Below are 22,630 nucleotides of genomic sequence, written 5' to 3' on the forward strand. Positions count from 1 at the left end.
TCGCAGAGGGGGGGCCCATCGCACCGAGCCCGCCACCGACCTCAGCCGCTGGCGCCTCCGCAGTGCGGGGGGAAGGCAGACGTGGACGTATTTCCCGGAGGGGGAGGACCCCGGGCGCGAGCAGACCGCGCTGGAGGCCCACTCGCTGGGGCTGGACACCGTAAGTGCGCGGCGGGGGGCGCCGGGCCGCGGGGGGCCGTGCGGGCCAGGGTCCCCGCGGGCTGGACCGGGCGCCTCTGCTTCGGCCCGGGAGCGCCAGCTGGCGCGGAGGAACCCGCTCTCCTTTTGAGAAGACGGTTCTGATCCGGGGAATCGCGTGTGAGCGACGGGGCTGGTGGAGGGAGCGCGCAGCGGCGGCGGGGCGGGACGCCTTCTCCGTGGGGCGCCGCCTGCCACCTGCCCCTTGCGGCGCGTCGGTGGCCCTTTCCGCGAGAGGACGGGGGCGGGGTGGGGGGCAGGCCCGGGGCAGCAGTGCCCCTTACTGATTTAAGGCGTCCTGGAGGGGTTGCGAAGAAATTTGAAAATAAGACGGGAAAGCCGGAGAACGTAGAACCTTCCTTTTGCCTCTTGAGGTGGTAGTGCCATCGAAGAGTTGTAGACTTTTGATCCCAACAGTTGAAACTTGGAAAGTAATTTTGGCCTGGCTGGAGGTGCTGAGGGCTCCTCTGGCCTGGCCGCAGACCCCTCAGCTCTCCTCTCTTCTCCTCTGCAGACGGCTTACTTTAAGGACTTGCCCAAAGCGAACACAGCCCAAGAAGGGGCTCTGAACGGGGTGACCTTTTACGTGGGGCTGCAGGCTGAGGACGGGCACTGGGCAGGTGATTATGGAGGCCCGCTCTTCCTCCTGCCAGGTAGGTGGGTGCTGCCGCAGCTCGTGGGTGAGGCCGCCCTGGGGTCTGGGTCGGGCCTGATTCAGGCCCTTGGTGAATGTTGTGCTGTGAGTGAGTAGGCAGGTGAAAACCCGGGAGCTTACTTGGAAGAGGTCTCTGGAGGGTTGCCCAGGCCTGTGTCGTCCTGGTGCTGGTGCTGGGGGATGGGAGTGCCATCCCCAGTGTTCACTGTCAGCCCGGTGTCCTCGTAAGGGAACCAAGGGGGACTCTTGCAGGGACAGGGGAGGAGAGACCCTTGAGCCCCAGTACAGAGTGGCAGGGATACTCCAGGGGAGGACCTCGCCTGTGTGAAAGTGCTAGCCAGAGTGGGCAGGTGAAGGGTGGGATCTTTTTAATTTTTTTTAAGAGTTTATTTTTAAGCAATCTCTTCACCTACCGTGGGGCTCAAAGTCACAACCCTTAGATCATAAGTTGTGTGCTCTGCCAACTGAGCCAGCCAGGTGCCCCGATGGGTGGGATTGTTAAGGCTTCTTTGGGCAAATGGGGGGAGGCCAGGCAGCTTGGGTGTGTGAACCGAACCTTGAAGGGGTAGCTGAGGGAGCAGGGGCAGGGAAGCTGCAGGTTCAGTTGGTTGAGTCCTAGGAGGACTGCACTTGGGCCTCCTGGCTACTGAACTGGTTTGTCTAGATAAGACCATTGTGTTCGGAGAGTGTTTTGATAAGAAATACTTGGCCTGTAATGTGAGAAATCCTCTTTGAATTTATGTAGGACTCTTTTCTCCTAGTGGGAGGGACATTGGGAATCCGTCATGCTCTTGTTTCTCCTGGGCTGTATGGCTTCTTATCCTGGAACTCATGGGCCTGTCCTTACGGGCAAGTCAAGGGGCTTTTCTTCCCTTGGCCCCACCGGGAGCCTTTTGAGACTATTCCTAGGGATTTTCATAGGGAATCAGTGACACATGATCCCACTGGCCTGCTTTGATCCAGGGCAGAGTGACAGGACTTCACTGTGTCTCGGCCACCTCATCCGTGACATGGAGATGATGAGAATCAGGTCGTACATGTACACCGGCCATGCAGGGAGCTCTTGGTCACGTGTTATTTTATGCTTGCTGCTGCAGCTCTGGGCTCATCCAGCTGGGGCTTCTCCTCAGTGCAGGCTGCAGGTTGGGGCTTTTCCTGGGCTTCCTCCCTTTGGACTCTGGGTAGACCCTCTTCCTCAGGCTGACACTGTTCTGTTCAGAGGTACCATTCTAGTGTTCTTCCACGGTTGGCTGAGCTTTGACTGGTCTTTCCTTTATCTGCTTTAATTTGGAAAATGCTCTGGGGGAGGGGCATGAGTCTGTATAGACAGTTCCTGACTGAGTCAATGAGGCTCACGTGGCATTGACTATTCCCAGGGTCTTTATGGGAAGGCAGTGACATGCATTCGCTTGATCTGACCCTGGGCAAGGTGACTTCACTGTGCCTTGGCTGCCTCATATGCGATATGGGGAGTTGGATTTGGTCACATGTATACGTATTTGCATCGCTGTGGTGAGCCCTGATTCTGGGGTTCAACCCCCTGGCCTCCCACCCCAGCCCCACCACTTGGGGCCCCTGCCTCAGTTTCCTTGCCTATAAGTTGGGGAGACACTGGCTATGTTGCTTGCCCACGTGTGTTTCCTTGTCTTGATAGCATTGTAACTATGATGAAAGGAGGTGGGCTTGATTTGGGGTGACTTTTTTCTGTGAGCCTCTGTAGCATCTCCAGACCTAGCTGTCCTTCCAGGCTGTGTCTGTGTGTGGCTGTGTCTTCCAGGGCTCCCGAGGCCTCTGGGCCAGAGCAGGCATGTACCTCATAGCGCATTTTGGCTAAGTCCTACCCCAGGCCACCTCCCTCCTCGCAGGGCACTGCAGGGATGTGGCTGATGGAGCCAGTGCTGGGGCCGATGGGGGCGGGGTTGAAGGTGGCCTGGGAGCGCTATGTTGAGGAGGGCTAGGCTGGGTGATGTTTATTGTCCATCTCCCCCGTTTGCAAAGTGACATATGCTAGTAAAAAACCTATAGGGATGCCTGAGTAGCTTAGTCGGTTGAGCATCTGACTCTTGATTTCCACGTAGGTCATGAGCCAGGGTCGTGGGAGCAAGCTCTGCATTGGGCTCCACACTGAGCGTGGAGCCTGCTTAAGATTCTCTCTCTATCTTCTTCTGCCCCTCTCCCCCTCTTGTCTCTCTCTCAGAAAACAAAAATAAATAAATAAAAGAAAATTCCTCTATGTGCTTATAAGAAATGTATAAAATGGAGAAACATAAGCAATAAATATCATCCTGTCCAGGGGGGACCCATTTGGTATTGCAGGGCCCTGGACTGGCTGCGTGGGCTCTGCACACCCTATGTAGGGAGTGTCCTGCGTTGTTGCTGCCCCCTGGGCCCTCACTCCAAAGTCCCTCATGAGGCCGGGGGAAGAGCCTTCTCAGGCACATTTCCATGCAAAAGAGCCCCTCGGAGACAGCTGCCCGTCGGGTTGGGAGGAAAGGGGCCTCGGCGTGGCAGTGCTGAGCTCCTCGTCCTTTCTGCCACTCAGGCCTCCTGATCACCTGCCACGTGATGCAAACCCCTCTGCCAGCGGGATGTAAAGAAGAGATAGAGCGGTACCTGCGGTCAGTGCAGCTCCCCGACGGCGGCTGGGGCCTGTGAGTCGTTTTGTTCCTGCGCACACGTGCATATGTAGGGGATACACTGTCAAGGGTGGGGTGGCTGGAGCCCTGGACCTGGGGTGGGTGGGCGGAGACCCCGGGAGGAGGGAGGTTGGCTGGATGCTGTGCGCCAGCTGAACTCTGGTTTGCCAGGGCTCTCACTGTGGGTGGCTGCTCCGTTTCTGGGCATTGCTGTCACAGCTTGTGTTGTACCCGGACTTTATGACTGGTTGAGAGACTCTTGAGACCCACGTCCTACAGAAAGCCGCCTCGCTGTTATTGCTAAGGCAGAAAGAAATTGTTCTGGACACTGGGATGGCAGCAGGTGGAGTAGGGGGACCAGGTAACCCGCCTCAGGGCTCCCTCTGGGGGCAGGGCCGTCCCCCAGGGCGGTCGCCCGCCCGCCCACCCTGGTCGTGGGCTCTGCTGCCCTGTGTTCTGTACGCAGGGGTGGGTTCCTTCTGGTGGGCGGGCTCCACACCGCAGGGGTTCTCCGTCAGAGTTCCTGGAGGACAGCCCGGCCTCTCCTCATCGCTTGCCAGAGTCGAGGGCCTCAAGCCTAAGCCTAAGGCCTTGGCTCTCGGCCTGCAGGTCCCGGTGCATCTTGGCAGATGTTTAGATCTCACTCGTGCCCTTGGACAGACACAAGGCCTTGGCCTGCCCTGACACGTTGCCACTGGTGCTGGTTCGTGTGCTGTAGCGACCCAGGGTAGTTGGGTTTGTGCCCTGGGACTGTTGTGCCCTGGGTCATGTTGATTCGGGTGTGGGAAGTGAGCCGAGGAGACTGGCAGGTCCTGCGCAGGCGGTTGTGGAACCATTCGGTTCCGGGAGGCCCTTGAATTCGTGCTGCAGAATGGCTGTTCTGGGTGTTTGTTATGCTGTCACGTTGGTAATTTAGTATTTTTGATTTTCTGAGGAAATTTTGCTGAAAACCTTGCTGAATTTCTTATAAGTAATAAAACATGGCATTCTCTCACTCCGTCCCTTGCTCCCCTAGGCACGTGGAGGGCAAGTCCACGGTGTTTGGGACAGCACTCAACTATGTGTCTCTGAGAATTCTGGGTGTCAGCCCTGACGATCCTGACTTGGTACGAGCCCGGAACATTCTTCACAAGAAAGGTACCTCCGGCACACTGTGCGTTGGCTTAAGGGTCTGTATCACCTGGGCATAATGAGATCCAGCAAATGAGAACCAGAAAGATAAGGCTCCACTTGAAATCCTGGACAAAACCTGTGAACAGATCCATTTAAGCAGAAGGAGGCTGAGACTGGTATTTTTTCAGAAGGGAATTAAGACAAGCACATAATCCCGTTTGTCTCACCCGCACTGGCAAAGACCAAACCAGAAGTCCTCCTATACCTGGAGCGGCCTTTCTGGAGGCGGCCGGCTCTGCTCTCAGCCCCACGGTCACCCTCCCACGCCCCCTGTGGGGCTTCCAGCGGCCGGTACCTCACCCTCCCCTCCAGACTCTGAAGGTGACAGACTAGAGCTCTGGGGGGCCCCCTGGCTCCTGCTGCTCTAAGGGCCCGGCGTGGTCTCTCCCGCTTATCTGTCACAGACGTTCCATGATTGCGGGGGACCAGCCCACGCACCAGAGTCTAAGGGTCCCTGAGTAGGGGGTGGTGTCAGCGAAATATCTACAAGAAAGAACACAGACAACGTGAATGGTGGAAGGGACCACACTTTACTGTGAAACTTGGTGTCTTATATACCACAGGTGATTACATCTTTCTTTTAATGATTACATTGTTTGCCACTTCTTAGGAATTACATGTTTCAGAAAAGATCATTGTTTTCACGGAAGAGAGAACAGAAAGTCAAAGACAGGAATGAGGTACAATACAGAAGATCAAAAAACATAATTCATCACTCAAAATACATCAGCGGGGGTCTTATTTTGCATATATGTGTAATATTAACTGAAGCTTATGACAAGGCTATTTTTCTTTAAAGGTGAACATGAATGACTTACAGGTAAAGTGCCCCTGACCAGCAAGGGAGTTTCAATCAGAAAATCTGCCCATTTACTGAAACCACAATCACCAAGAGGCATGAATAATAGGAGAACTAACCCCAGTCTCTGATCCATTCAGGTCAAGCAGTCAAGCGCACACATTCTCAAGTAGGGGGAAGCAGGGTCCCATAGGCCACGCAGCACTGTACCCCAGTCTCCCAGGACCTATGTTCTTTTTGTCCTGATCCTCAAATGGGGGGAGAGCCAACTGTTATCCAGGGTAGCGCCTTCCTAGACAAGGCTAGGGACTTTGTGATCACATACGCTCCCCCTGGAGGCTTTGCCGTCACAGTGGGATCAGCTCCGCAGGCTTTTTGGCTGGAGGGGCCCCTAACACATGGTCTGCCTGTCCTCCCCGCTCTTGGGGCTCCCACAGGGGCCTCTTCCTGCCTTGGGGCCCTGTACGTGGTGCTTCCTCTGCCTGGGGCCTCATGACCCACTGCCACCCTGCTGCCCGAGAACTCCTACTTGGCCTTCATCTGGCACTGCGGTTGTCACTTCTGTGGGAGCCCTTCCTGACCCACCAGGCTAGATTAAGCTTCTTGGTGGGCATTCTCATGAGGTCCTGCCTTGTTCTTCACAGGTGTTCTGATGGTGAATTAGTCAGTAGCCTCAAGGCTGCTTTCTGGTTCCTTGCCTGGTGAAGGAATTGCCTAGTGGCTTTGTGGGTGTCTGACTTCACACACCTGGGTTTGGGGTGATGCCTCATTGGGAAGCATGTCCTGGACAGTATTTCTGTGCCTAGGCCTGGTGCTTTTGGAAGTAGCCCCAATTTTGGGCCTTGAGTGTCTCCAAATGCCATGTTGGAGTCTGGACATGTCTGCCAAGTGGGGAGGCCCAGATGAGGTACAGCTTGGTATGGTCCCCAGGGAGAAAGAGGAGTGGACGCTCACTTCCTCTCATCGCCTCCTCTAGGCCTGAGCGGACACAGGCTGCTGTGTGCATCTGGGCTCCTTGCCTGCCCAGGCGGCTGCCTGCCTGCAGGCGGAGGCTGTGAATGTCTCTTAGGGCTGGACGCGCTTACTCTGGGGAAGCTGCCGGCTCCAATCAGCAACCGTGCTGTTGGGCAGTCTTGAGCAGCTCTGGAACCTGCTCCTCGTCTGGGGTTGGAGGAACCTGAGCACTGTCTTCAGTTCATGCCAGAAGAGGCACAATGATTCCTGAGCGGCTGATCTTCACACTAAGAGGCAGATGATCTGGACCTCTCCTCTTCCGCAGGTGGTGCTGCGGCCATCCCCTCCTGGGGGAAGTTCTGGTTGGCTATCCTGAATGTTTACAGCTGGGAAGGCCTCAACACTCTGTTTCCGGAGATGTGGTATGTTTGTCCATCTGAGGTTGATGTGTAGCGGGGTTGCGTGTCAGGCCCTGGATCACTTGCTGCCCATTACCCAGACGGAGAGGTGGTCCATTCTGTGGAGTGAGGCGGTGTTAGACTCCCGGTGGAGGCCTGTCTGGCTGAATCCTGCTGACAGATGGAAGGGGTTCCCAGTTGGGCAGGACGGAGGGAGGCTGAGTGGGTGGGGCCCTGTGGGGAGTGCGGTTGCACGTGGCTGTCCTGTGTCTTGTTGGGGACGTTTTGAGCGTCTGAAAGTAGGACAAGGAGGCAGCCGGCCTTGGAGCCCCTGCCAGCCTCAGCACTGGAGTGCGCCGTGCTGTCTGTTCTGTCCCCTGTGCTTTCTGCCGGTGACCGTGAAAGCTAATCCCCGACATTACACTTTACCTGTGAACACTTCAGCGTGTGTCTTTAAAAGAGAATTTCCATGTTATGACAGAACCACAGTGCTGTTTAAATACTCGGCAAAATCGGGGCGCTGGGGAGCCTCAGTAGGTTGATCATCTGACTTTTGATTTCAGCTCAAGTTGTGATCTCCCCGTTTGGTTTATGAGATTGAGCCCCATGTCAGGCTCAGCACTGGCCGCATGGAGCCTGCTTGGAATTCTTGCTCTCTCTCTCCCCCATCTCTGTCCCTTGCTGACTCGTGTACATGCCCTTCCCCCTCTCAAAATAAATAAATACACATTAAAAAATATTTAGCAACACCAACACTAATTGCTTACTATGTGATACTTCTAATCAGTGATATTCACACTCTGTGGGCGTCTCCCCAGAGATCATTCGAGTGCATATAGATCTTCCGGAGTCCCCTCAGGAGGTAAGCCCCCTGCTGGAGCCGCCATTGGCTTCCGGGAGCACATCAGTGATGTCGCAGCCCCCCAGAAGGCTGTCAGGGAGGTTGGAGGGCTTTTGTGTTAGGTGACTTTGGTGGAGGAGAGGCATTGGGTGAAAGGTCCTGATGAAAGTGCTGAGGGCCCAGGCTCTGCAGCCTTGAGGGGGGGAGGTGAGGTGAGGCGAGGCGCTGTTACCCAAGGCCTGCACTCGGGAGGAGGCGGGGAGGCGTTCTGGGCCTATTCCAACAGGGTGCCGGCCGTACCCTGGACCTGCCCAGTGTGGCCCAGCGTGCCAGGAGGACGTGTCGGTATCAGAGGCTGGTGTCAGGGCACTATTGTCTGTGCCCCTACATGGTGGACCTGGCAGGCAGTGCTGGGTCGTGAGGGCACTGCCAGTCTTTCCTGGAGTGATTTTGGAAGGGTGGGTAGAGGGTGAAAGGTACAGAGAGACTGTAAATAACCCTCTTTAAAGTGAGTGGACAAGCCCTTGAGGGTGAGGAAAGTGGCCCGAGGACAGGGTTGGTGGGGCAGGCAGGCACCTGCCCAGCTCATGACTGCCCTGCCCGTGCCTCTCCCACACGAGGACAGGAGGCTTGAAGGGGAAGTGTGGGGAAAATACTCTGGGGCCCCACCTCCCCGGGAAGCTGGCGGAGCTGTGTGTGCTGAAGTCAGGCTGACTGGGCAGAAACATGTTGACGGGGATGACTAAAAGCCTCAGTCCTTGGGGCGCCTGGGTGGCTCAGTCAGTTGAGCATCCAACTTCAGCTCAGGTCATGAACTCGCAGTTGGTGGGTTCAAGACTCGCGTCAGGCTCTGTGCTGACAGCTCAGAGCCTGGAGCCTGCTTCTGATTCTGTATCTCCCTCTCTCTCTGACCCTCCCCTGCTCGTACTCTCTGTGTCTCTCAGAAAAAAAAAAAAAAAGCCTCAGTCCTTAGGAAGATGTGCCAGTTTTAAAGGGTTTTAGATAAACTTTTTATTTTGTAATAGTTTTCAATTTCCAGAAAGGTTACAAAAATAGTTTAGAATGTTCCTATAGACCCTTCACCTGTTTTTCTATTATTGACATTTTACATTACCTGGTACCTGTGTCCCAGCGGAGAGACCCTCAGGCAGCCCTGAAAGGTTAGGAGTCAAGTCTCCTCCTGGCTTTAGGATGTGTCCAACTGAACTGAGGGGAGTGGTTGTCACTCCTGCAGACTGTGCCCTCGGCATCCCACTGGAGCATGGCTGTGATGTGCCAACTTGGGCTGGGCATGGCCGTCTACCCCGAGTCTACCCTTGGAAGGGCCCGGGGCAGTACTGGTGGTGACAGTGGGGGCCAGGATCTCCTGCTGACGTGCTGTCTCCTCAGGCTGTTTCCTGACTGGGCGCCCGCACATCCCTCCACTCTCTGGTGCCACTGCCGACAGGTCTACCTGCCCATGAGCTACTGCTACGCCGTCCGGCTGAGCGCCGAGGAGGACCCGCTGGTCCAGAGCCTCCGCCAGGTGAGGATTCCTGGGCACGGACCCCAGGCATGGGGTTACCCTCGAGTTCTGATTGCACATGCCTGCTTCCCTGAGACCCTGCAGGGCTGGGTCCCATATTTACCTTCTGTGTCCTAAGTGACTCCCAAAGGGGCTTGCATGCTGGGACAGCCTCAGGGCTCCCATGAGCAGAATCCTGGCCCGCAGCGTGTCTTTGGGGAAGCAGGTACTGAGACGGGCTTGGGCTGCAGATGTTCATTAGGGCGTGCCTTGGGACGGGAGTGGGCAGAGGGGGTGCTGAGGCGCTGCTGCCCCCCAGGAGCTCTACGTGCAGGACTACGCTAGCATCGACTGGCCGGCCCAGAGGAACAACGTGGGCTCTGATGACCTGTACACCCCGCACAGCTGGCTGCTCCGCGTGGTGTACGGTGGGTGCTTCCTGGGGGGCTGGCGGGCCTCCCGCACCTGGAGTGATGCCGACCCTCCCCCCTCCTCACTGCCTGTCCTTTGGGTCCTGTGGTGAGCAGGGCTCCACATGTGTCCAGTAGGCCTGCCCTGTCTCTGACTCTGGAGCCAGCCTGGGGCTGGGGCTCCTGGACAAGAGACTTGGAGGCTGCGGGCCTGGAGGACACGCCCATTTCTTCCCTTAGGGGAGAAGGGGCAGGACCCCAGGGGGCTCAGTGCAGACCCATCTTCCTGCGAGAACCCTGGTGGCTTGGGGGCCAGCGTGGGCTGCTGCTGTGGAAGGGTCATGGTCCGTTGCTCACAAACGTCACCTTGCTCATGTCTTCTGTACTGAGCCCTGGGGTGGGAGCTGGGTCCCTGCCCTAGTCAGTGCTGAGATGCACCCAGGCTGGAATTCCACTTGGGGGAGTGGACCCTAAACACGGCATCGGGGGCAGGGCGGGGCGACACTGGGATGTCGGGGAGGGTCGTGGGGAGGGCCCCAGGAATGGTCCTGGGCTGACACCCTGGACTCCCTGCAGTGCTCCTCAACCTGTACGAGGGCCACCACAGCACCAGCCTGCGGCAGCGGGCCATCCAGAAGCTGTACGAGCACATTGTGGCCGACGACCGCTTCTCCAAGTGCATCAGTGTCGGCCCGGTCAGTGATCCCACCTGTGGGGGCTGGGGTGGGCACCCAGCGGCAGCCCTTGGGGGGCAAGGAGCTGGGGTAGAAGGTGCTCTCGAGGCCAGTCTCTGGAGCTGGGAGTGGGGGTCCTCCTGGAGGTGGGGTCTCCCACCGGAGCTTGGCAGACAGAACTCCCATCTGTCCCCTGGGTCTTACACTTGGCACTCCCTCCCCTCCCTGCCACCGGGTGTGTGTGCAGTGTTGCTCCCGGGGCCTCCCTCCTCTCAAGATCTCTCTGGCTGCTCGGAGGGCTGCTGTCCTCTCTTGAGCGTCTCCCCCAGAACTCGTTTTCTGCCCTTGTCCTGTGGGTTTGGAGTGCCAGGGCACTCGGGTTCCAGTCCTGGTTCCTGCCTGCCTGGTGACTTGGAGCTCTCGCCTCTGAGCCTCCAGCCTCCTGACCTGGCTTTGCATTGTGAGGCTGTGGGGCTTGGCAGGGGTGGGTGTGCCCCAGCCAGTGCAGGGTGGGAGGCTGCCTCACAGCCATGGGGTGACAGCTGCAGGAGACATCGTGGTTTGGGGCTCCTGGCGGGCCGCGCCGCAGCCTGCTCCCCGGTGTACTGTGGGGTCTCCGGCAGCCTGGCGGGCTGTGCTGCCTCCCCGGAGCAGCAAGTCGTGTTCCCTTTAGCAGCAGTGTGGTTCTCATGGGCTTTCGGCTCGGTGCTGAGTAAAGCACGTCTGACCTCCTTGAGAAGAGCACTTGCTGCTTGCAAGACGCCAGAGTGGGAGGTTTGGGCCTTTAGGGTGTTCCGTCCGGGGCGCGTGGGGGGCTCAGTCAGCTGAGCATCTGACTTCAGCTCAGGTCATGATCTCATGGTTTGTGAGTTTCAGCCCTGTGTTGGCCCCTCCCCCATGCTCCTGAACTTGACTGTGCTCTCTCTCTCACTCTCACTCTAAAAAGTAAACATGAAAAAATATATCAATACATTTCTAAAAAAAAAAAAAAAAGAACGTTCGGTCCTGAGCAAGCAGTCCATGCTGCACAGGTCTTGTCTCTCTGTCTCTCCCGACCCTCCCGCCATCCTGAGTTACCTGAGGTGGACCCTGCATGCCCGCGTGGGGCCCCCAGCCCTCGCAGTGCTTGTGCATGCTTGCCAGCCGGCTCGTGTTCTCACGGGATGCTATGCCTCCTGTCTGTGCACGCGCCCCAGACCCTTCCCGCCTCCCTTTCTGGGGCACAGCTTGCCGTGGTCTCTGGCTCTCGGGGCCTGGTTAGCAATGAGTGCTCCGCTTAGAGCCGAAGGCCTGGTCCAGCCTGGCGCAAGGCTGTGCGTGGGGCCCCGTGTTTGGGCTGTGGTCCTCGTGCCTGGGAACCACTGCAGGTCTGGAGCGGGGTCCTGACTCAGCTGTGTCTCCCGCAGATCTCAAAAACCATCAACATGCTTGTGCGCTGGCATGTGGACGGGCCGGACTCCTCCGTCTTCCGGGAGCACGTCTCCAGGATTCCTGATTACCTCTGGTGAGTGCATCGGGAAGGGCCTGGCTGCTCAGTGTCACCCTCGGTCCCTGGCGCACATGGCTGAGAGCCAAGGGCGGACGTGCATGGGGGCCTCTCTGGCACAGTGGCAGGCTGGAGATCCCGTGTATGTGTAGTGACACTTGGAACCAGGAATTTCAGGGTTTGTGGAACATGGCGAGGGTTATCTTTGAGTTGAAAGATTCGTTACATGGCAGGAACTTCTGGTGTTTGGGGAGGGTAGAGCTAGGAAGCCTGGGGATGCGTGGGGCAGGTTCCAGTGAACGTCAGAAAGGCCTTGCCAGTGAGAGTGACGGGTCAGTCTCTGATTGCAGTTGGGACCACGGTGGGTGGGTGTTCCCCAGGCTGTCCCACGGCAGGGAGTCCTGCGTTCGAGGGGGCCCTCTTCCCTCTGGCGGCCGGGTGGGTCTGCTGCCATGAGTGGGGTGAGCCGGGCTCTGACTTCATCTCTTTGCCCTCTACATCCTGACCTGGGCTTTTATTGTCCTCACAGGCTGGGCCTCGATGGCATGAAGATGCAGGTAAAGCCTACAAGGCCATGGCCATTTGCTTCTTTTCAACCATTCCTGCTCTTTAGGTCTGTTGAGTTTCAGTAAGTCCTTGCAGTGAGTTCTGGCAGCATGTGCCGAGTGGCCGCCGGATTCCCCAGTGCTGCGTCTGAGGCGACAGCCGGGGTGCCTCCTGGGTGTGCGCCGTGCGCAGAGATGCCGACAGGCCCCGAGGCCAGCGGGAGGGCTGAGGGTCCCCGCCCTGTGGGAGGCGGGGGTCAGGCAGGAGGGGAGCCTGTGCTTCACGCCCCGGCCCCGTGTCCTCACGCTCCTGGCTGAGATGCGCTCCCGAGGGGCCCTTCTCTACGTCCGCTGCTCCGCTCTTCGTGCCGTTTCTCGTAGATGGTGTTCGGCCACCGCCTCCCTCGCTGGCTCATTTCCTGTGTGTGACCCTGGGGTGGAGTGTCTGGTCGCAGTGTGGCTGGGGCTGACCTGAGAGCTGTGAGCCTGGGAACCGTTGCGTTTTGGTGACAGTGTGTATGGTCACACACCTGGCTAAGTGTGGAAACACGGCCTCCATCAGTGTTCTTGGGTCAGATAGGCCACTGACCCTCGGGACAAACACACATGGACCCAGCATGGCCTAGTACAGAGCCTACCTCGGGGTCCTTGCCTTACGCCCAGCTCCCTGACTCCTGCACTCCGAGCAGAGGCGGGTGGGTGATGAGCCTCCGTCTGGGCTTTCTGTCCCCTCTGACTCCTTGAGCTTCTGAGCTTTTTTTCCCTAACATTTATTCATTTTTGAGAGATAGAGACAGAGCATGAGCAGGAGAGAGGCAGAGAGAGAAGGAGACACAGAATCCAAAGCAGGCTCCAGGCTCTGAACTGTCAGCACAGAGCCCGATGGAGGGCTCGAACTCACGGACAATGAGATCATGACCTGAGCCAAAGTCAGACGCTTAACCGACTGAGCCCCCCAGGCGCCCCAGAGCATATTTGTTCTTGCAGAATCACTGTGCTGTTGCCTTACAGGGTTGATGACTGTCCCTAGTTTGGTCAGGGTTTGAGCCAGGTGGCTGGTCCTCAAAGCCACTTTTGTCCAGTGGTGCCCTGGGTGCTTCCCCTTCCTTCCTGGACGACTGATTGGTTCCTCGAGCATCCTCCTGAATCTGACTGTTATTTCCTCTGTGCCCTGCATGTCCTGCCGCTGGTGGCTAGACCCTGAGGCTTGATCCAGTTCAGGTTTCTTTTGGCCAGGAGGCTTTCCTGGTGGCACGTGTCCTTCCTACGTATCGTCCTGCAAGGCCATGGTTTCTCTTGCCCCCTCAGTGCCGCCAGTTGGTCTGGGCTCTGGCATTGCCATTCTGCCCCTATTATCCAAGTGTCTGTCACCATCTATTTTGGTGTCACTGGGATCTGACCACTGGCATTCTGGTGGGATCAGAGTGTTGACTGGTGAACTAGGCTCTCAGGCGGCTCTCAGGATCTGACGGGGGCCTTCCCAGCTCCTTGAGGCCTCAGCCAGGCCCCACCACCTCCAGGCATACTTAGAAGTAAGGGGATATTTCTGGTCATCATTGCGATTGGGGCAAAATCCTGTCATTGGGTATTGGGGCAATGGAGGTGACAGGCAGTGATTGTTGACATACCGGAAATGCCCTGAGAGGGTTCTGTCCCAACTGGTGGCTTGGTGAAGGCAGGTGGGGCTGCCTGCAGGGACAGCACCTCTCTGGCCCCCATGGGCGTTGAGGGGAGCACAGAACATGGAGTCTAGGGTCAGGAGTTGGCTGGGCTCCCACCGCTTTGCAGGAGCTATTGCAAGCCCCCAGAGTCCTCCTTGGCCCCCTAGGTGCCCATGGAATCCTGGGCAATGGTGGGTGAGTGGAGGGAGCTGCCGCTGCTGATCTAATGGCTTGTGCTCGCCTGCAGGGCACCAATGGCTCACAGGTGTGGGACACCTCATTCGCCATCCAAGCTCTCCTAGAGGTACGTGGCTCTGCCTCCTTGTTTTTCAGCCTCCAAGTGCCCTTCCTAGGTGTCTACCCCTGTCCCCAGTGTGGACGTGGCATCTGCTGCCCGACTCTTTGTCCGCCTGGACACTGAGGCCTCTGGCGATGTTCCCACTGAAGCAGTGATCTTGCCCAGCAGCTTTGGGTGGTGGGCCGGCTGGGAGGCCACAGGAGCAGGAAGCCTATGAAGTCTGTTCCTGGGGAGACAGGGCAGGAAGCTTCTAGTAGGGAGAGTGGGCTCTAGGCTTTTCTCAACCTTCAAATTGCTCATTATGGATACCTCTGAGCACGTGCTGGAGGGAAACCAGAATATGTTTTTGTGCTGGTGGGATTGAGAGGGATGACATTCTGGAGAACCTTGAAGAGTGGTCTGGGCCACGGGGGGTCTGCCTTAGGTGGGGCAAGGATCCTCTGGACATGGGCTGCGCACAGCCCGAGGTGGTGTGGACTGCCTCCTTCATTTCTCCGTCACATCTTTCTGACTTGACAGCAGAATCCAGAGCCTGAGACTCTGGTGCGTTTGCTCCTGTTTCCCAGTGGTGGCAAGACGTCACCAGGATTGTCTGGGAAGCACTTCACCTGCACAGGCTCGTGCCAGCGAGCAGCTTAGCCTTGGTGTCTCTTCCAGGCGGGGGCACAGCACAGGCCCGAGTTTTGGTCTGCCCTGCAGGAGGCACATGAGTTTATCCGGATGTCACAGGTGAGGTCAGATGGCGGGCTGTGGGCCACGGGCCACGGGGTGATGCCTTGAAGGATACCTTTGGCCCTGATGGTAGAGAGGACAATGGGGTGGCGGCACCGGGTCCCTGCGTGTTCCGTACCAGCTCCTGCTGGCTCTCGTGTCTGCATCCAATGGTGACGTGGGCCTCCTCTGTGTTCCGCATGTGTCCCGTGGATGCTGCCCAGGTCCCAGACAGCCCCCCCAACTACCAGAAGTACTACCGCCAGATGAGCAAGGTACCATGGCCCCCCCGTGTGCCCCAAGCCCTACACCCCGCGCCCCAGAAGAGAACGCCACAGTTAGCTGTTCCTTGCTATTTGAGAGGGCTCATCTCTAGGCCTCCTGGGGTTTCTTGCTCTGGTAGACGCAGCGTGCGGCTCCGCCAGCACGCTCACGGGTTTCCTGCCTGGGCAGTTGCGTACGTGAGGTAGTGAGCTGCGTGGGGCTGCCACGCCGGGCGCTGTGCGCGCGCGCACCTGTGCCTCAGAGACGCTATTAGACGGCAGTGCGTGCAGATACCAGATACGCTGTCCGGATGTAGATCAGGGCCATGGGGGGGCCTCGGAGGGTGGAGAGCAGCCCCTCGGGGCACCTGGGAGCACGGACACAGTGCACATCTCCTCACAGCAGGTTGGGGGGCCGTCCACACGTGTGCAGTATGGGGCTGTGGCTGCGCCTTTGTGGTGGCCAGGGCTCTGCCTGGGTGAGGACGGTGCCATCACCTCGGGTGGTCCCGAAGACCAGGGGACGGGCTCAGCCCTCTGCCCTGGTCATGACTGGTCCCACGCTTTCTAGGGTGGCTTCCCCTTCAGCACGCTGGATTGTGGCTGGATTGTTTCTGACTGCACAGCTGAGGCCTTGAAGTCCATCTTTCTCCTGCAGGAACAGTGTCCTTTTATCACCAAACATGTCGCACGAGAGCGGCTCTACGACGCCGTGGCTGTGGTGAGGCTGCCGGTCGTGAGGGAGGGCCCCGGGCGCACTGGGTGCTGCGCAGGAGCTGCACCTCCCGTGGCTTCTGTGTCCTCGAATCCTCGAAGCACGGGGGGCACGTCCTCCGACGACATCTATGCTTGGGAAGCCGTGAGCCCCGTGCTGGAGGCTTGCGGATCTGGGGGCGCCCAGGGGTCGCAGTCAGGAGAGCTGGTGTTCTCCACTGGGTGTCTGCAGAAAGATGAGAACTTCTACTTGTTGTTGTGCAAAACCCTTTCAGTACGCCCACTCTGCCTTTGTTTTACAATGGAGATCGTGTGGCTTGGCAGCACGTATGTGACGTGTAAATGGATAAGCAGGTGCACGTCAGGGACCCGGATGGTCACTCGTAGAGCACCTGATTGATAAAGTTGTGGCCCACTCCTCTAGGCACCGAAGGTCTCAGTTTAATATGAGAACTGCCTCCCCCGCCCCCCTTCCCCATCCCTGCTCCCTTCGTTTTAACCTTCGGTGTTTCTAGAAAGGTCCGCCACAACCTGTGGCCTCTCCCTCCTGCTTACGTGCGTGGGTGAACTCTCAGCATGCCCTCTCTCTGGTTTTAGTTGCTGAACATGAGAAATTCTGATGGAGGGTTTTCCACCTACGAGACTAGGCGTGGGGGGTACTTGCTGGAGCTGCTGAACCCCTCGGAGGTCTTTGGTGAGTGGCTGGCCAGCCAGGTGGTACGCAGACCTAGGGGCCCTGCATGCCCTGGGATGGACTTGCCATCCAGAGCCCGGAGTTCCTTCCCTCAGGCCGGGGGCAGTGCCAGCAAAGGTGCTGGCAGATGATGGTGGATCCTTGAAGAGCACTCCCTGAACACTGGAACGTTCTGTGCTCCTTGACCTCCGAAGGCGGCCCCAGTGCCTGTGGTTGTGGCGGGAGAAGCTCTGGTTTTGTTTCTCGGAGGCTGGCAGAGGGGGCACCGGGCTCTCCGGCTCGGGCCTGGGCTCGCTCCTGCTCTGTCTTCCGCCCTCATGGAGACCACCCTGTGTCCTGCGTGCTTTTCCTGGCGCTCAGGCGCCTGGCAGGAGGGTGTTGGTAGGAACCCCTTGGCCCTGTGTCCTTCCTGCTGTGTACACGGTTCCGATCTGCAAGGGGAACCGCTGTCCTGAGCGCCCTCACCCGAGTTGCCCTTGCAGACCGTGCCAACGCCCCTGTGCCCTGCCTGCAGGTCTCTGTGTCGCTCCCGTAATTGTCAGATGCGGTCTAGTTGGGGTGGGGCACAGCCCTGCCCTGTACCCCTCTCCTTTCCCCTCCCACTGGCTCAGCCGTCCTGTAGCCAGAGGGGCCTCCAGGTCACTGTGTAGGCGCCGGCCACTCTCCCACCTAGTGGCCGTGTCTCCTGGGCCAGTCACTGGGGGTCTTCCCTTGTTCCTCTGGAGGACCGTGAGGCTCTGGATGTTCCGTGTAGGTCTGCACGTTATGATCGTCTTGTTCTTCGTGGTGTGGTCTGAGTTGCCAAGCTGGGTGACAGGGTGAAGCTCATGTGCATCGATTTTTCCTTCCCTCTCCCAGGGGACATCATGATCGACTACACGTACGTGGAGTGCACGTCGGCCGTGATGCAGGCACTGAAACTCTTCCATGAGCGTTTCCCGGACCACAGGGCCGGGGAGATCCGGTAAGGGTGGTCTGGGCACAGGGATGTGTGGTCACTGAGCCACAGTGACACCAGCTTAGGAGCCAGGAGCTGAGACGCTGCCACACAGGACACAGAGCATGTCGTTGCTGGGGTGGGTGGCTCACTGCAGGAAGGGGACTCTGTGGATTAAAACTCGTTAAAGAACAGAAGGGATTTCCAGTGTTCCTGAGTCCAGTTGTACGCCCTGGAGTACAGCTGACCCTTGAGCTGAACAGCTTTGGGGTTAGGGGACCAAGCCCCTATGCAGTTGTAAATCTGCGTGTAACTTAACAATGTGTTTTGGGGGGGGGGGCGGCGCCTGGGGGGCTCAGGTCATGATCTCACTCTTTGTGGGTTCAAGGCCCCTGTCAGCTCTATGGTGACAGCTCAGATCCTAGAGCCTTCTTTGGATTCTGTGTCTTCTCTCCGCCCCTTCCCTGCTCATATTCTGTCTCTGTCTCTCAAAAATTAGTAAATATTAAAATAATTTTTAAAAATAAACTTTTTAATGTTTATTTTTGAGAGAGGGAGAGCTAGCAAGTGGGGGAGGGACAGAGAGAGAGAGGGAGACACAGACTTCGAAGCAGGCTCCAGGTTCTGACAGCCCAGAGCCTGACGTGGGGCTCAAATTCACAGACCTCAAGATCATGACCTGAGCTGACTTTGGATGCCCAGGCGCCCCATAAATCTGCATGTAACTTTTGATTCCCCAAAAACGTTACCAGTAGTCTTTTATTGACTAGAAACCTTACTGATAACATAAGTAGTTGATTAACAAGTATTTTCTATATTATGTGTCATATATACTGTGTTTTTATAATAACGTAGAGAAATGAAAACTAAAATAAGGAAAAGAAAATATATATTTATAGTACAGGGTGATATTTATTGAGAAAAATCTCATACAAGTGGAATCATTGTCCTGAGGTCAGTTCTATAACAAATACGCGCATCGAAGGCTCAGAGTGGCACAGCTGTAACACGAAAATGAGTTACTTTTCACAGAAAGATCTGTACCCCCAGCCGCACCCGTGTCTGCATAAACGGTAGTGTTAGGTCCGCCTGCCCTGCTGATGTCTGGCCCGGCGCGGAGAGGCGCGCAGCTCTCTGCGCGGCGCCTGGTGAACTGTGGTGAAGCGGGCACGTCGGTGTGCCCAGCAGCTGCCCTCCTGGTTCTCGGGCTGCCTGATCCTCGGTCGGCGAGTCAATCCCACGACCAGACTCCCGGGGCTGGCTTCTTCCACTTGACCTGGTGCCTGCGATGCCCAGCCTCTGCTGACTGTGTGTGCCGTGCGGGTGCCGCACTTCATTTATCCATGGGTTTGTCTTGGATCCTTGGGGGCCTTTCAGTGGGTTCCTGTGAATCACCTTGCCATGAACACTCTGTACTAGTCTTTCGGGGCCCAGGGCACCCCTCTCGAGGCCGCGCGCCCAGGAGTGGCCGCACTGAGTTGGGGGGTGTGTTGACTCACTTTTGTAGGCCCCCCTTCGCCCCGGCCTGATCTCATCGTCTCACGCTTCACAGCGAAGCTGGGGTAGCCTCCAGTTCGGTCATGTGCTTTCCTTCTTGGCGCCTGCTGGGTTGGGTTGGAAGAGAGCTTTTGAAGGGATTTTTACAGCTGTGGGTGTAGAGAGGCCAGGCTGCTGTGTCCCTTCCGTGTGTCTGTCAGGCTTTCCCGGGAAGGTAATGCAGGACTCCGAAGAGGAGTCAGAAAGTACATTTTCTTTTTAAATTTTCTGGAAGAGTTTGTGAGGTTTGTGCTATTTCTGCCTCAAGTGTTTGGAGGTTCCGCTTGGGCCTGGAGTTTCCTTTGAGGGAAAGGTTAAATTGTTATTTACAGGTTCACTTTCTTGTTATAGGACTGTACAGATTTCCTTTTTTGTGTGTTTCTATCAGTTTTAGGGATTTTCCCATTTTAGCTCCTTTTTCTGTGGATCAGCACAGAGCCCGCCCACGGAGCTCAACAGCTGCCTGGCCACTGACGTCCTCCCTTCCTTCCTGACTTGGCAGCGGGGCCCTCTGCTCCCCCAGCAGCTGCTCGGTCTCCCCAGGCCTTTCAAAGAAATGATCTTTAGTCTTTGATTCTGTCTAGCATATATTTATTTTTTTGACGTTTGTTTTTGCTTTCACCAATTTTTGCTCTTTATTATTTTCTTTCTACTTTCTTTTTCTAACTTAGATGGATACTAAAATGATTTTCAGGCTTTCTTTTTAAATGTGCACTTAAGATACAGTAAGTCTTGGATTTATCACTCAGTTAAGATTATTTTGTTTCTATTGTAAGTTCTTCTCTGGCAAGGAGTTGTTTAGAAGTTTGATGCTTTATTTCCAAAGAAATTGGAGGATTTTCTAGTCGTGTTTTGCTGGTTTCCTTCTGTCCTGGCAGGTGGTGCCGCCATGGGGGGGGGGGGTGCTGTGTCTAGTTGGGATTTTGTCACCTGGGCCTGGGGGTACCCGAGCCATGTGCTGCACTGAAGCGTCATCTCTGGTCCCTTCCTCTGGGCACAGCTTGTCCTGAGTGACACGCTCATGTAATTGACCTTTTTTAGTAGATCATCTTTTTAGGAAGTATTCTAAAAAAGCGTAAAGTGTGCCCTTGGCAGAATCTTGGAGAAAGCAGAAGCAAGCTGCTCATCAGTGCTGGGAGGGGTCTGCAGGACCGCTCCATCTCTGTGCTGCCGTGGGTCCTCCGGACGTGGGTCCGTTGGCGCCGGCGAGGCGCCTGAGAGCAGGGGTGACCGCCGTGTCAGGTCGCGTTCTCCTCCCGCAGGGGCCGTGACTGGTACGGGCGTTCCATTGTTTTAGTGGCCCCATTGTGTCTTGGTTATTTCTAGATTTTCATTGTCACTTTTTGGCTTTTCCCCATTTTAACCTTAACTAGCGTCCTCTTGTTAAATCCTTATCTGGGACCATTATTTTTCCCTAGAGCCACATGGTTTTGGGGTCAGCCCGTGTGGGGAGATGCCCCCGCCCTGGCCCTTTCCCGGTAGTGTGGTCCTGGTCCCAGTCACTCCCCTGTCAGCCTGGGACCCCCCGCCCGAGGGGGACAGTGGGGCGGGGGCAACAGTGCGCAAAGCACAGAGTGACTGTGGTTACTGTGTGAAGCTCCAGACGGTTTTCCTCTCTTGACAGTTTGAACAGAAGCATTTCAAGAAACGTATTAACTTGTTATATAAATGTTTAAAGTTACCTAGGGAATTTTCGAGACCTAGCTTGAGGCAGCCAGTACTCTGACACTACATACACGGGACATTCCAGTTTTACTACCGTGACTTGAAATTCTCTCTGAATTTCCAGTTTACAGGAAGTTAGATTTATAGTAAAAAGCTTTCCTGTTTACCTCCTACCAACCTTCTTCAACTGTTAACATTTCACATTTGCTTCATTGTGTTCCACGTATATTTTTTCCAAAATCATTTTAGGGTAGGTTGCAAATATGATGTGTCTTAATCCCTAAATTCTTTAGCATTTCTTTTTTTTGTTTTTTAAGTTTGTTTATTTTGAGAGAGGGAGAGAGAGCGGGGGAGGGGCAGAGAGAGAAAGAGACTCCTAAGCAGGATGAAGAGAAGATCTGGGGGCTTGATCTCAGAACTGCGCGATCATGACCTGAGCCAGAATCAAGAGTCTGATGCTTAACCAACTGGGCCACCCAGGCGACCAATACTTTACGTTTCTTAACAAGGATAATCTCTTATGGAAATATGAATCACAGTATTAACACTATATAATATTAGCATCGTTATAATCCTATTGTTTAATCTGTAGAATTTATTTAAATTGCCCTCATTGCCTTTATAGCAACCTCTTCCCTCAAGATTTAACCCAGGGTCACTGCGCTGAGCTGCCAGCTGTTAGTCCCTCTCTCCCTGGAACAATCCTTTAGTGTCTCCTTGGGGTTGACGCCTGACATTTTTAAGGCATGTGACACATTTTCGTAGGATGTCCTCACCATGCGTTTTTCTGGTGTTTCCCCGTAATTAGATTCAGGTTATGAAGTTATGCAGTTTTGTCAGGAATATTACATAAGTGATGGGGGCCTCTGAGTGCACGACACCAGGAAGTGCACGTCTGCATGGACCCTGTGATTAAGGTGACGACCTCTTGTTTTCTCCACTGTGACGTTTTTGTTGTTTTCTTGTGGGAGAAAGTGTTATACTATGTAGGTGACCCGTTTCTCATCAAACTTCTTCCTGTTTTATCATCTAATGATGATTCTCACCTGAATCAATTATTCATGTGATGGCTACAAAATTGTCATTTCTTCCATATGTATTTGTGTTCTCCTATTTGCTTTGCCCTTGTTTATTTACTTATTAATGTGGATTCACGGGTTCTTATGCTATCGACTTTTTTCTTTTTTTGTGTTAAAATACACTTAACGAAATTTATCATCTTAATCATTTTTATTTTTTTATTATTTTTAAATGCTTATTTTTGAGAGAGAGAGAGCGAGCGAGAGAGAGACAGAGTACGAGTGGCAGAGGGGTAGAGAGGGAGACACAGAATCCAAGGCAGCCTCCAGACTCTGAGCCAGCTGTCAGCACGGAGCCTGACGCGGGGCTCGAACCCACACACCGTGAGATCATGACCTGAGCCGAAGTCAGATAATCAACCGACTGGGTTGCCCAAGCAGTCCGTCTCATTGCAATCATTTTTAAGCACGCAGTTCAGTAGTATTACATCCACACTGTTCTCTAGCCATTACTACCCTCTGTCCCCATAACTCTCTTCTCTTACAAAATCGAAACTCGACTTGTCAGCTTTATTTCCTGTATTCAGTTTCTTAATATTTAGATTTGAATTTTGCATCTGTGTTCTTTAATCAATAGCCTCAAAATTGTGGTTTGCTGCTACATTACGTTTAGATGGTCGTTGGGTTTACAGAATCGATGGGGGCAGTCCTTCCTCCGTGTTTCCTGGAAGAGTTGGTGTAACATTAGAATGAGCATTCTTGGTGAGGTGGTGGAACTTACCTTCTAAACTTGAGGCCTGAACCTCGTTTTCTGGGCTCCTGTCTCCAGTAGTTGTCGAGCCGTCCAGGCTCCCTCTGC

The 22,630-nt window shown here is 55.6% G+C and overlaps 1 protein-coding gene across 1 annotated transcript in view; it reads left to right on the plus strand.

Moving 5' to 3' along the window:
- LSS (lanosterol synthase) overlaps positions 1-22,630 on the plus strand; it is a 29,373-nt gene that overhangs the window by 210 nt on the left and 6,533 nt on the right. Inside the window, exons 2-17 of the mRNA XM_029940589.1 lie at positions 7-160; positions 713-851; positions 3,396-3,504; positions 4,505-4,626; positions 6,741-6,837; positions 9,044-9,179; positions 9,478-9,586; positions 10,145-10,263; positions 11,649-11,746; positions 12,258-12,285; positions 14,182-14,238; positions 14,890-14,961; positions 15,168-15,218; positions 15,778-15,927; positions 16,518-16,614; positions 17,473-17,578. Of these exons, the coding sequence (XP_029796449.1) occupies positions 7-160; positions 713-851; positions 3,396-3,504; positions 4,505-4,626; positions 6,741-6,837; positions 9,044-9,179; positions 9,478-9,586; positions 10,145-10,263; positions 11,649-11,746; positions 12,258-12,285; positions 14,182-14,238; positions 14,890-14,961; positions 15,168-15,218; positions 15,778-15,927; positions 16,518-16,614; positions 17,473-17,578 (1,644 nt within the window). The remainder of the gene's footprint in view (positions 1-6; positions 161-712; positions 852-3,395; positions 3,505-4,504; positions 4,627-6,740; positions 6,838-9,043; positions 9,180-9,477; positions 9,587-10,144; positions 10,264-11,648; positions 11,747-12,257; positions 12,286-14,181; positions 14,239-14,889; positions 14,962-15,167; positions 15,219-15,777; positions 15,928-16,517; positions 16,615-17,472; positions 17,579-22,630) is intronic.

Source organism: Suricata suricatta, chromosome 5, assembly GCF_006229205.1.
Source record: "Suricata suricatta isolate VVHF042 chromosome 5, meerkat_22Aug2017_6uvM2_HiC, whole genome shotgun sequence".
Taxonomy (NCBI): Eukaryota; Metazoa; Chordata; class Mammalia; order Carnivora; family Herpestidae; genus Suricata; species Suricata suricatta.